Here is a 14,691-nt window from a genome sequence, read left to right as displayed (position 1 = left end):
TTTTTATTGTGATGTATGTATTTCCAAATCTAGATATATGTATTATGATATTGCATTTCTAAATATTAGCAAAAAGACTAGAGGCAAATTTGGCTATATTTGTTTTTCTTTCTTTTTTTTAATGATATGGAAAGGAAACGCCCTGATCCTGAAAATAAAAAATACTGTTCTATACAGTAGCCTGGAGAACAAAACAATAAACATTTTTAATTTACATACATGTCAGTTTGTAGTTGGTTTCAGGCACTTGAAGTCACAGAAGTAACATTTCACTTAAACTGCTACTGTACATCTTAAGTCTTTGGTCCTCAGTTTTTCAACTATGGAAGGTAGCAATCCATGGTCAGAACTGAACACAGTCTTTTCATAACTTCAACAAAAGCTGTTTCATAACTTAAAAACATTTCACTTATAAAGCATGAATGGGTTACACATACATAGAGTAGAGAAGTGCTTTAGACATTTTCTCAACTTCCACCCAATGTTCATTGTTATCGTTTCATCTGCACTGGACAAAATCCTCACAAAGAGTTTTTGAGAGAAATCCGAATCATTTTGAGTCTTCCAGTACAGTAGAGTTCAGTATAACTGGGTGGATTAGTGGCATCCACATAAAGACACAATATCTTACATCTGGTCTCTATCCAATTTTGCACAAAAGAAAAAGAAATGGTAAAATTAGATGGTTACAAAAAAACATGTCTGGGTCATATATTTTAGCCCCAAAGGTGGGGGGGGGTCTGAAAACTGCAAATATTCCCCAGCAGTGTTTTTGTCCTTTTATGGCTCAGCTACAAGGCAGCCATGTCTGATATGAGTTGTTACAGCTGGAAATGGGTGAATGCACATGTGCTACATAGTAGTTGCTGAAGTTGACATCTCTGACGTAGGGCGCTGGTTGGTAGTAACACGTAACATTAGACAGTGCAGGAATGGCGTTCTGTTCGGCCAGCACACGAAGCGCAAGAGAGGAGATGAGCATGAGCGTCTGCCTCCGTTCGTGGCCCATGAGACACACGGTGCTTTCATCTACCACGCGATGGAGAGTCACGAGGCAATCGTACCGCTTGTGCTCCATGCCATTAAAGTGGTTCTGAAGGTACGCTCTCAGCTTCCTCTGCTGCTCATTGATGTCTGGGAAGTCGATGAAGAAGCGTGAGCACATGTAGCGCTGGAGCGTCTTCATCTGTGCCTCGGACGCTGGACGGAAACCCCTTACCAGCAGGTGGCAGTATTTCAAGAGCCCCCCTCCACGGATCTCTTCTGGACTGTGCGTAGCGATGATTTTGGCGTGTAGGTGTCCCAGCGCTTTTTCAAAGTCCCCATACATGCTCTCTCCGAGCACAGTGGGATGGAAACTTTCAGACATGGGCGTCAAGGAGCAACGGTCGAAAAGCAGCAGTGAGTCCAAGCCGATTTGAAAAGAGTCCACGCTGAACTCAAACTGCCGTCGCAGGGAGTCCACAAACTTCAGCTCCACGTTTTTGCCAGTGTTGTTGGAAAGTGAGATGAGGCTCCAGCGGTCCGTGTCGTTGCAAACCTTCACCAGCTTCTGCACGTACACTTCCTTCAAGGTCAGGGCGGTGATGCGGTCCCGGCTCACGCCGGCAGGCAGGAACTCCAGGAGGCTGTCCAGGACCACGTCCTTCACCAGACGGAAGGTTTTGTCATCGGTCAGACTCAGGCCGAAGATCAGGTCCAGGTCTTTGTAGCCCAGGCCAGTGTCCTGGTGGAGCACATAACTGGCAGCTGAACCGTTCAGCTTCACATCGCGCACCACTATGCCTCGCTCCTCTAGACGAGCCCGCACCACCTACAGGTGGAGACAGAAAAAGAAACTATTAAGTGTGATATGCCAGCAAGGTTTTTTTTGTTTTGTTTTGTTTTGTTTTGTTTTGTTTTCATTTGACACTGATTCCTATAACTTTATCAAAGGGGATGAATGCTTGAGACAGTGTTGTCTGGCTCCACAACCATATTTTCATAGACTCAGGAGCGCTTAGACTCAAACAAACACTGATACATTGTGTGCTCTTTGACTACTCACTCCGCGCTATTGCGAGTGTGTAGAGGTTCGTATGACACTGGCACAGAACCAAGCTTCATTTACCCAGAAGGGAAAGGATATTTACACTGTCTGAACCATTCACACCCTCCACTGGTCTTTGTCTTGAAGCTTGGTCTGAGTCAAGACCGAGACTGAAAGAGGGTTGAGAAATGGACTCAACCCTCTTCCGGTCTCGTTCTTGACTCAGACTCAAACTACAGTACTTGGATCTCGGCCTGGACTCAAATGAACTGTTCCTGACACAAGCCAACTAAAATCATAAAACATCACTGGATTCATCAAATCCATTGATAAATCGTTCACATGTATGGGCTGTAGTTTTTCCACCAAAATTGATGATATCATCAATATAACTGATCGATGTAGCTGATCGAAGTAACTAAGCAGAAGCTGCTTGTGGCATAATTCAGTATGATGCCATTGCATACAGAATTTGAATTTGAAATCCGAAATCTCTGAAATTTTGTGGAGTGTATTTAAAAATGGTGAAATGTGTAAAACAGCTAGGTAGTACTACGCTCTCACTAACTGGTTGCTGAAAAAGCATAATCAATTTAGTCAAAATTAGGGCTGTCAATGGATTAAAATATTTAATCTTGACTAATCGCATTGTTTTATTGAGTTGATTGTCATTTGTTAACTACTTTTTATCACATTTTTATCTGTTCTAAATGTACCTTAAATGAATACTTTTCAAGTTTTTAATACTCTAATCAACATAGGCAAGGACAAATATTGGATGCTTTGTGCAATATATGTTTATTATTAGTGAAACCATAGTTAACATAGAGCATGAAGACTAGACATGTTTAAAGGTCATAGATGTTTTTCAAAGAACATGTCTATTAGATACATGGAAAAAAAGAACATAGAAATACCAGGTTCCTATTACTTCTCTTTCTTTGCACTGAGCAATTTACTTACTCAAACCTGTTTACATTTTTGCACGACACGCCAGCTCACTTCTTCTGAACATGCAAAATATACATTTATTATTATGTTTGTTTGCCTCTCAGTGCCCACATACTGTATTTTGATGCAGCTAAATTCTCAGTAAAACTGTTTTCATTTATATATTTTACTGTTTCTGTTGACATACAACCGATTGGATATGAAATAGCTACTGAAACACTGCCTATTAAAGGAATACTCCAACCCGTAAAAGCTTTGTTAGTCTTCGGAACACAATTTAAGATATTTTGGATGAAAACCGGGAGGCCTGTGACTGTCCCATAGACTGCCAAATAAATAACAGTGGATATGGAGAGACACAGAGGAGACTGTTGACAAAAGGAATTGTTGAATAAAGTCGTTATTTTTGTTGTTTTAGTTTTTTTAAAGTGTTTTTGTGGTTTAATATAACCCAGATTGCACGTCTGATGGCAGATGGAGTATTCTGAAGATGACTTTCATACCTTTTATGGACCTTAACACTGTTATTTACTTGGCAGTCTATGGGACAGTCTCAAGCCTCCTGGTTTTCATCCAAAATATCTTTAATTGTGTTCCGAAGACGAATGAAGCTTTTACGGGTTTGGAACAACATGGGAGTAAGTGATTAATGACAAAAAATTTATTTTGGGGTGGAGTATCCCTTTAAGACTGCATAACCAGCTCTCCCTTCCAAGATGTCCATCTGCACAAAAATCCTGATTTATTATTGAGCCGCCATCTGATAAAATCAAATAGGCTACACATAAGATAAAGACAATAGCTGTGCTGTGATTTTGGCTATACTTTCATGTAAAATTAGAGAAGTTGCTAAAGGGGTCTGAAAAGTCGCTAAGTTGGCCACACTGTCAGCATCTCCATCCATTTCTAAAACTACAGGCTAGGCCACAGGTCGAATAGAAAATGTGTGCTGTGTTAATTGCGCGTTAATAAATTAGTGTCGTTAAATGAATTTGCGTTAACGCGTTATTAACGTGTTCATTTTGACAGCCCTAGTCAAAATGCATAAAAATCAAACATGTAAGGGGTGATTTTGTGAACTGTGAATGATGGGCTTGCAACTTTGACAGACCAGCTACAGTAGAAGGAAATGACAACCTTTCTTTCTGAGGTTCAGGCAGTGAAGTACTGTAATCTTAGTAAGCTTCTTCACACAACCTCAGTAACAGTTCTCAGAAACAAACGAACAAACACCTCTAACAGATTGGAAACAGGTGAGAACCAAGATGAAACTCTTCACTGGAGAAAGGATTTAGTTTTCCCTGGTGAAACTGATTAGTCCTGGCAAATGACAAGTCTGCTGGTCTTTGTTTAAAAGCTCTTGGCAGCGTTCTACTTTTCTGTCCTTCTATTACTCTACTTTTACATCTTTCTAACACAGAGAGAGAATGAGGCCACCAAGTAGATTCCAAAGCCAACTGACATCAGCTAATGGACAAATTTTAAAACAACTGACATTCTCAGGGATTAGACAGAAATAGTTATAAAATAAATAGAGTGTTGTATTCAATTGAGAGTGACATACATATTTAACCAACCCAGTATTGCTATGCAGTGACTAAGGTGTTAAGGTGTGTGCTATATACCGTTTTTACCACCTCTTTTTTTCTCTTTGCCTCTGATTTATGAATTTAGCCTTACACATTGTCTATCCATCACACCACATGATATTGGTTGACCTATTTATCTGCAGAGTTACATAATCCCAGCAGTCTCTGTACCTCTCAGGAACTAAATGCCAAACTTTTATTTCATCAGATATCTGTCTGAACACTTCTGACAACATGTCTAAAATAACCACTGGATAAGCACTCAAAATGAAAAACACCACAGTGCTCCAGAACAAATGTTGTTTTTCTGGGATATAGCAAATGTACATAAAAAGACATACAATGAAACTTTCAAATCCGTTTCCACAATGGAATTATACATTTGAATGACCATAAAACAGAGCTGCCAGAAAACCTTTTTTTTCCAGCATGGAGAGAACCAACTGTAGTTTTGTTAGCCATCTGTCTGAAAGTGTTTGGTTACTGATATACAGTACAGTATCTAGTTACAGACAGATGGCGAACAAAACTACATGAATGACTACTGCTCATACTGAGGTTAGAGGTTTGTTCAAGTCACATAAATCTGAGATTCAAATAGGGACATTGCTTTTAATACTATAATTATAAAGAATAATTTTCAGCAGCATGCAGCAACATATGAGAGTGCTCATACAAAGGACATGTTCCCTAGCAGCACACACACAAAGAGAGAGAGGGTGCATTACCTTTAAAAAGACAGCCAAATTAATGTAAAATCTTGAGAAATGCTCTTTAAAAATAACTATTTAAACTACAGCGCATTGATTGCTCCCATCAAGCCAAACACAGCAACAACAACAACAAAAAATAGTGTACATGCTTATTATGATTATATTACATACCTCTGCTGAGTTGATTAGAGAATCATTTTTAATTCATAATAAAAAAAAAAATATATATAAAAAAAATTTACCAAGACGTTCTTAAGAATTGCACTTAGGAAGTTCTCAAAATTTATCTGACCCAGAATGTCATATAGATACTTGGGGGTGGGCTCTTTTGAATTGGTTTAGTAAGTAACCAACCAGAACACCCTACCCACCCCACAACAAACCATTAAAAACCACTCCCCCAAAACACCCTAGCATCATGGAGAAAAGAAAGCATTGCTCATGTTTTGATCATGCAATATTTGCCTTGTCTAGAAAGGACTAGTGATGGGATTGATGCACAGTGTCACAGCTGAAATCTGTATTGGTATTTGGTACAAGATATTTTGATTTAAAGACGACAAGGCTGCTTCCTTTGACCCTGTGTTGAAAACTTGTAAAAAAAAAACACAAATACAGTGCCATGACTGCCACTGACAACGCCTGTTTTGTTTTCAACCTAGCTAAAAAAGGTTCTCTGTTTTATTTGTGGGATGATTGTAAGGCAATTTTCCACACCTCGTTTTACAGGTCCAGGCTGGGGAAATGGCCAACAGAATTTCAAATTCAAAGGGATGAATGAACCACTTAGGAGTCTCTGACACTGGCCCAGGCTCAGGACATGAGTCAGTGAATCCACTGTACTAGACTAGACTATGAAGATTTTACCCTTTAAATCATTCCCAAAAACTCACTTAATGGAATCTTTGAAATTCTAGCTATTGGATGGCCATGTGGATAATCGTAGGTGTTACATAAAGCTCGGATAAAGCTTTAAGCACTTACTCATACATAACTTCCATTACACCAGTTCTGTGCTCATCAGTAAAGACCTTGTTGAAAGAATCTTTCATCTGATTTTCCAAATACAAACCCAAAAGTGTCATCATTTGCTCACCCTTGTGTTATTCCAAACCAACTTTATTTTCTGTGGACAAAAAAAAAAAAAAAAAAATCACAGCATGTCCAAAATGTTTTTCAAAAGTGAAGTCTAGGGATGTTGAGCTCCATAAAAGTTGTCCATAATATGACTCTACAGTCGTCTAAAGCCAAATGATCAGTGTTGGGGGTAATGCATTACAAGCAATGTGAGTTACGTAATCAGATTACTTTTTTCAAGTAACTAGTAAAGTAATGCATTACTTTTTAATTTACAAGAAAATCTGAATATCTGAGTTACTTTTTCAATTAAGTAACGCCTGTTACTTTGTTTTCCCATTTACTGACTGACAGCTTTACTGTCCTGTGTTGAAAGAAATCATGCAGAAGCGTTGTGTGCGCTGTGTAACATGATGTTAAAACAAGCGGTTCATTCATAAATTCGACCTTACCTTCATGCTGTGGAAATATAATCTGGAACACAGAAGATAATGAGTGCAGCACTGAAAAGGGGCAGAGCTACATAAGGTCTACACTTGACACTTGACAGAAAGTCTTACAGGTTTGGAACAACAAGAGGATGAGTTAATGAGGACAAAACTTGAACAATACCTTTTTGATTCTTGAATTTCTTGAAATATCACAAAACCAACTTCTCTGGAGGTTAATTTTGCTACATTTAAAAAAAAAAAAAAAAAGAAAAAAAAAAAAAAAAAAAAAAAAAAAAAAAAAAAAAAAAAAAAAAAAAAAAAAAGATGATTTTTACATGAAAAGAAGGCTAAAAAGGCTCTGTTGATTATCTCCCCCTGCAGGTAAGGGTGTATGGTGTAATTTATACCTCACACTGATTCCAGCCCTTGGATTTAACCAGGATTATGTTACATGCCGTAGGGATGGATTCCTTTAAGACATCCATTCACATAGAAAAGCACCTGTTCCAAGTCAGGAACAATGGAAATGGCTTAGTTGTAGAGTCTGTGTATTCTTTCAAATTTAAAATAATAATAATAATAATAATAATAATAATAATAATAATAATAATAATAATAATAATCCTGAAAAGTTAGTGTACACTCTGGCCAAACAGAAAGACTTACCAGGCTCCTCAAACGGATGCCATGTCAGCTCAGGCCTACAAGTCTTCTGTTTCCAACAGAATTAATCCACTGTTAACCTTATGCGCCACAATCAAGCCAACTTTGTCTGCTAAACAGGCCAGTGTAAGCAAAGCAACACTGCAGTAATGATACCACTGAGAAAATAAATTAAATAGTGGTGATTTATGTCAGAGAGTTCCTTCTACACTTGGTTATAAGAATGGTGAATGCTTTATAACGACACCAAATACTGATACCATGCAACAAACAAACTTCTGGTGAGCTGATAACCAACCAATTTCAGAGTTTGCTTCCTGCTAGTTGTAGACAAAATGGTAAAACTTTGGTTTAGGGACCAGTTATCTTATTAATTAGTTGCTTATTAGCATGCATATTACCTGTAGTAATACACTCTCCTCTATGTGCACTAGACACTTTTCACACACACACACACACACACACACACACACACACTGTTGTGTACATAATCCCACAAAAGACTCAATAACATATGTATGTTTACATGCTCATGCACTACAAATCATCTTGCAATGTTCACCAGCCAGCTGCTTATCCTTCCCTTTGCACATGTAAAGTATTTATGTGAGGCATTTGTACAGTTTGTATTCTCTAGTTTATGTATAGGTGATTATTTATATATAGTATATAGTAGGTTAGTTGTGTTTAGGTTTATATTGTTTTACTTCATTGTTGTATGTCTGTATTTATGTAGCATCGTGGTCCTGTGAGGCACGACATTTCGTTCCACTGTACAGTATGTCCCCACATGTAGAGGAATGACAATAAAACTCAACTTGACTCAATATTACTTGCATGTTGGCTGTTTATTAGTACTCAAAGCACATGTTTATGCTTTATTCTGCATGACCATATATTAGATCCCTTAATCCAGCCCATACCTAAACTTAACAACTACCTTATTAATTATTGATTTATTGAAAAGTTTATAGAGGCAGAAGTCGTAGGGAAAATTGGTCCCAAAATCAATGTGTGACCAACAGAACTACAAAAATACGACAAGTTCCAAACAGATACTACATGCTACATAATATCCAAAAGTTGAGTTGCACATGTTTATATCAATATTATTATATATATCTTTTTATATCTATATATATATTATATATATATATATATATATATATATATTATATATATAATCTTAACATTTGGTTCTTTGGTGTCCTTTTGGAGTCTCCAAGTGTCCTTTTTTTGGAAAGACATCTTAATTATTCTTAAAATAAGCTTGCAGAAAACACAGTTTTGTAAGAATTACCCTTCAATCTTTTGGTTTACTTTGCTGGATATAGTAAATAATGACAAAATGAACGTGTTATACAAGATAAATGCTATATGCTTAATGTCATGACAAGTGTGTGATTAACAACAATTATTCAAACCAGAAAGGTGTGATTAATCAGTATAAAAATTTTATATTAACTCATCAAAACCAATTGAGCAATTTATTTCAACCTTGCATAAGTTATATGAAATTCAACTTGTTTTTTTTTTAAAGTCAGTTTAATGCAATTTAAATTTAAAAGATTTGTACAACCAAGTTGATTAAACTTAAAGATTTAAGGCAGCAACTGAACTTCAGTTTTTAAGCTGAAATAGGTGGACTTTTTTTTCCAGTGTAAAGGATTCTGTGATACTTGTTATAATGAACTAATCACAGGACTTGATTCAATTTTTTTGTAAAATAATTTATAAGAGTTTATGAGGCACTTAGCAGCAAGCATACTACAGTACATTGTCATAAGAGAATTGTATATTGACTGTCTTCTGTCTGGGAAATAATCTGTACTTATTACATTTGGATGGACTGTAATTCTGTGGATGTAATTGGAAGGACAGCAATGAAGGTGTTTTCAGAACAGGATGGAAATAAGGGGGAATAACAAGAAACTGCATTTGGTCTCTTCCTGTCTCAGTGGGCAGTTCTGACCAGCCTAAAGTGTGAAGTCAACCAGATTGTATGCTTCATGGTAGGTTGTAACCATGAATTGTAGAGTGTAATGACTGTTCTTTGTAGTGCCTTGATTTGAAATGCATCTGCCAAGATAAAAATAGACATTTATCATATTTGTTGTGGGACCAGTGAAAATGTTGGCAAGGTGAAAATGAACTACTGGCCTTACTGAGAGGGTCTTATTAAGGGTCTTATTTAGAATAAAAGGGAATAGCTTTATTATAATTATAAAATTTATAAAAAATGAGATACCAAAGACCTAAAACATCCTGTACATTTCTGTAGCGCTCACATTAGATACGACCAGATGGTAGAGCACTTTCATTTGAAAGGTCAGTGATGTCATCAGATAGTGGCCTACTTTTTGAATAACCCATTTAATACGGCTGGGTAAAAAAATGCTATATATCTCGTTTCACAGTTAATTGTGTGAACTGGCTTCCTTGCAACAGTGAGGTTGCAATTAAAACAAAGCTAAATGAAAGGAAATACTCCATTCCTTTAAAAAAAAAAAAAAAAAAGCAGACCCAGAAGCTTTTTAGTTCATTAGTCACCCTTAAGATTTGAAGTATACAGAAGTACGCCTATGAGTTTGAAACATTTGTCTCTGATATTAAACTTATCTTAAACAAGCAAATACACAAAACTGCATCTTTATTAGTTTATTTTTTACAGTTAAAAAATAAATCTGTTGAAGGGCAAGTGTATTTTGTGTATGGAATAATATCATTAATAATATGAAGAGTCTCTCTGGATGTTAGACAGATTAAAGTGACTGAAATGAAGTGATTGCACAAAAACCTGCTGATATCTGCTGGAATTCAGCACGGAAGAAAAGCTGCCACATAAACCTTTTCCAGCAAGGCTGCGAAAGTCATGACTGACTGCAAAAGCTGAATGTATATATTACAGTAGAATAATCAGGAAAAATTATCTTCTTGGCACCTCACTGCGAAACTGACAGATTATACTGAAATGTGAGATGAAGATGAGATGCTTATAAAAATGCTTAAGTAGAGAAAACTTACACTTGAAAGAACTTTTAATATTTTTAACATTTTTAACAATATAACTATATCTAATAAACACACTGTGCATTAAAGATGTCAATTCATAAACATTACTAAATATCTCATATTTATTGAAACAATGAGCTGAATACTTTAATTTCAATCCTGATGATAATACCAGATTAATCCAGTCATTTCCTGAATGACAGTGACGTGTTCATGACCCAGGAGAAACAGCATGGATAGTTGTGTCTCATAAACAACGATCCTTATGTAAATATGATTTCTTAAATCCAATGATTCCTGCTCTACATGGTGAGGTTGAAGTCACTGTAAAATAGCCAATAAACTCATACCACATTCGGCTTTTATGTCGCTTGGCATTTTGGCATCCATGACAGTTAACACTTGTTGGAAGAATGTATCATTCTGGGGCTGTACAGACACATCATTAGAATCCTATTTGTTTAGTAAGCATGATAATTTAAATTAGGAAACAGCAATGTTTCAAATCTTAAATCAATTAAGAGGGAAAGTTTCCATGATAATTATGAATAATTGTCCTACATTTCAAATACAGTGTCTTTGATCATATTGCTTCCCATAGTGCCTAAGAACACCACTTACTGTGCCTTAATAAAACAATGACAGTTTTGTATAAAACAATGACGTTTTTGTGAGCATTTGTGAAGAAAAGAAACTGGAATCGTAATAGCCTATATGTCCTAAATGCCTATTTTGTTTTGTTTCGTGTCAGAAAGAGTTCATTAGAATCCTTTAGTAATGTTCTAAATGATGGTAAGATTTGGAATCGGTGTTCTGTCAACATTCTAAATGCGTTCCATTTTTAACTAGAACTGAGTTCAGCCGAGGTTTGATAGTGTGTTATGTGCGTGTTAGATACTGCACCTGCACGATATGCCGCGGCTGAACGGAGAGTGTGGGGAAGTTTCCTCGGCCGTGGATCGGGACACATTCTCCCAGGATGGAGTCCAGACGCTGCACCTGCTCCCACGACAAAACACAGCAGCGCCGGCTCAGCTCCGACACATCCGCGGAGGACATGGCGAGATCAGTCCGCTGAAGACACGAGTCTGTCGCTGGATGGCAGCTGGATGCCCCGACTATAGAGAATGCCAATTCGGGATCAAAGCGTGGATTTTAAAAGTTATTTTAAAAGCGCAAGAGAATCCATATATTTGAGCGGACTTCAGTTCCTCACAATCACGCTACTCACTCCAGTCCAGCCTTCATTCACTGAGTCTGGGATGAGCCTACAAATACATTTAAACCTGATACATTTGCATACGCCGCTCAATTGGTCAGCTTTATGAATAATTAAAACTGAAGCACGTGTGCCCGCCCACCTCGCCTACGTCACAATCCCCGCTGCGCTCATTGGCTGTGGGAGGAGCGTGCGGTTGTGTGGAAGCATGTGTTTGGTTTTAGGTAAACACAGACCAGGGGGGTATTCCAGAAAGCAGGTTATGTGACATACCCGGGTATGTTTAAGAGTAAGTAAGTGGATAACCTCAACTTTCGGTTCCAAAAATGGAGGTAACTTTCAGGGTATGTTAGTAGTCATAGCAACTCACTCTCTGAACTTCACCTGCTCCGAAGCAGGTTATGTTCCAGGGTTAGTATTCTAATATGATTATTTCTTTTATTGGCATATATAAGAGTTATCTGTATAAATTATAAAACACTATGACAAGGTAATGTTTAACTTATATATATTTATTTATTTTATTTATTACATGTTATATTATCTCACACATGGAGCGGCATTTTCTATAATGTCTCAATTCTAAATCAAAATACATATCTGGTATGACTTAATATATAATTAGCATAAAACAAACAATATAATTCACATTCTCAAGGATTAAAGATTAAATGGAAAAAAAATAAAAATGATTGCACAGCCATCAGTTAGGTGGCGATATGCACTAAGCATGTAAACAACTAATGAACAAAAGAAGAAGAAAGAAACAGCATGGCACGCTTTTTTCTTAGCGTCCGTTTCCATAGTGACTCGTCGATTCGTCGCTCTGTTGAGAATGTCTTGAGTCTTAACCGGGAACATACTCTGAGTTGAATGAACTTACTCCCGGATGCGTCCGGACGCATTTTTGGAACCACATACCTCGAGTAAGCAAGGTTTGGGGTTAAGAGTTCAGGGTTTAGTTCACGGTAAGTTAACCCTGCTTTCTGGAATACACCCCAGGATTCTACGGAATTACATTTGCTTCAATAAAACTGAACGCAACTTTTTCAGAAACTATCAAAAATATGCCATTACAAAAGAAGAAAAACACAATGAAAATGAAAAAAAATAAACCCAGTCGCACAAATTTAACAGGCTCTTCAAATTATGCTTCATTCTTTGTTAATGTTTTTCAAAGATTCGTTTTCGGTAATCGTGGATTCTGAATGCATTGTCACAGATTTCGCTTACGTTTCGCAGTTTTTCGTTTTGGTGTTTTGACACAAAACTTCTCGTGGGCGCGGGTTTAACAGTGATTACTCTGATTGGATAGTGAGCTTTTGATGGACAGGTGCTCTCTGGCCGGGAAGTACAGACGTCACTCGGTGGTGCGCATATTGGAAAGCTCTCGCGGATATTAAATCTGGTCTCTACCGCATAAATTCTTTTTAAATAAAGAAATTTATTTAAACTCAAACACAGGTTCTACCCTGTAAAGACGTTTATACAAAGATTTAAATCTGACATTGATTTTACAAGCTCTTTTTTTTCTAGTTCTGAAGAAACTGTACACTTATTTTGGTCATGTCACTACACTCAGAAACTTTGGGATGATATTGGTGTGTTTGTCAAGTAAGATTTTGCCAGGCTTCTCAGTACATATGAAAAACATTATATTTGGGAATTATGACTCTGACGCCACAAACGAAAATATCAGTTTTGTTTTTAATTTAAATTTTTCCTAAACAAATTTCACATTCACAAATGCAAATTCTCCAAATGTAAACCTGTCTTCTCTGTTTTCCTAAAAGAAATGGAAAACTATTTGAATGAAATCTCAGTATCTACTAATAAGAAAGCTATAAGGACTGTTAGAAATTGCTCTGCCTTTGATCTCCTTGTGTATTTTGTTTAGATTTTGGCCCTCTTTTTCTTTAGTTCTATTTTATTTTCTTTATTTATATTATTATTATTATTATTTTTTTTTTTTTTTTTTTTTTTTTTTTTTTTTGTGTTGTTTTTTTATGTATTTTTATGTTTTTTTTATGTTTTTTTTTTATGAATTAATAAGAAAAGAAAGATATCGCAGTGATTTGTATGCAATACGTCGTGCCTTGTATTACTAAATATGTAAATAATATTTGGCCTTCGATCGTCTCAGTCTGTAAAGATGAGCTCTTGTCCTTCAAGGCAGCTTGAAGTAAGCTTGCGTTACTGAAGTAACCAATAACATCGATACAAGTTTTATTCATGTTACAGTGTGCAGCAGTTCGGTGCGGTGATTATTGTCATTCAGTAACACAAGCTTACTTCAAGCTGCCTTGAAGGACAAGAGCTCATCTTTACAGACTGAGACGATCGAAGGCCAAATATTATTTACATATTTAGTAATAGAAAATCACCGCGAATCTTTCCAATATGCGCGCCACCGAGTGACATCTGTACTTCCTGGTCAGAGAGCACTGTGTCCATCAAAAGCTCACTATCCAATCAGAGTAGATCACTGTTAAGCCCACCCCCACGAGAAGTTTGTGTCAAAACACCAAACGAAAAACTGCGAAGCGTAAGCGTAATCTGTGGGAATGCATTCAGAATCCACGATTACCGAAAACGAATCTTTGAAAAACATTAACAAAGAATGAAGCATATTTGAAGAGCCTTTTAAATTTGTGCGACTGGGTTCATTTTTTTCATTTTCATTGTGTTTTTCTTCTTTTGTAATGGCATATTTTTTTATAGTTTCTGAAAAAGTTACGTTCAGTTCCATAAAGTTACGTTCATTTTTATTGAACCAAATGTAATTCCATAGGATTCTCGAAGCTAGTTAGTTAAATACACAGCTTGTACATAGCTTAAAACTACATATTAGTTATTATACTTTAGTTCCTCTTACATATTAGTAGCTTAATGATACATATTTGTACCTGACAGCTTTTGTTACATACTAAATGTGACCTGCTATCTTTTTCTTTAGACAATAATTGAATATGCAGTGTTTAGTTTTGCATAGCATGAGAACTCAGCT

At 36.6% G+C, this 14,691-nt stretch overlaps 1 protein-coding gene across 1 annotated transcript; it reads right to left on the bottom strand.

Moving 5' to 3' along the window:
- Positions 1-361: 361 nt before the first annotated feature.
- Positions 362-11,727, bottom strand: LOC109112638 (terminal nucleotidyltransferase 5A-like). The gene is made up of 2 exons (XM_042776033.1): positions 11,369-11,727; positions 362-1,813 (listed from the first exon to the last, which is right to left on the bottom strand). The coding sequence occupies exons 1-2, from the start codon at positions 11,522-11,524 to the stop codon at positions 788-790; spliced, it is 1,182 nt and encodes a 393-aa protein (XP_042631967.1). The 5' UTR covers positions 11,525-11,727; the 3' UTR covers positions 362-787.
- Positions 11,728-14,691: the final 2,964 nt, after the last annotated feature.

The sequence above is a fragment of the Cyprinus carpio genome, chromosome A19 (genome assembly GCF_018340385.1).
Source record: "Cyprinus carpio isolate SPL01 chromosome A19, ASM1834038v1, whole genome shotgun sequence".
NCBI lineage: Eukaryota > Metazoa > Chordata > Actinopteri > Cypriniformes > Cyprinidae > Cyprinus > Cyprinus carpio.
This window is presented reverse-complemented; position numbering and strand designations above follow the sequence as displayed.

Coding starts and splice junctions, on each gene's coding strand:
- LOC109112638 (XM_042776033.1), bottom strand. CDS start 11,524: ATGTCCTCCGCGGATGTGTCGGAGCTGAGCCGGCGCTGCTGTGTTTTG. Junction 1,814..11,368: donor AGCCGCGGCATATCGTGCAG/GTGCAGTATCTA, acceptor CTCCACCTGTAG/GTGGTGCGGGCTCGTCTAGA.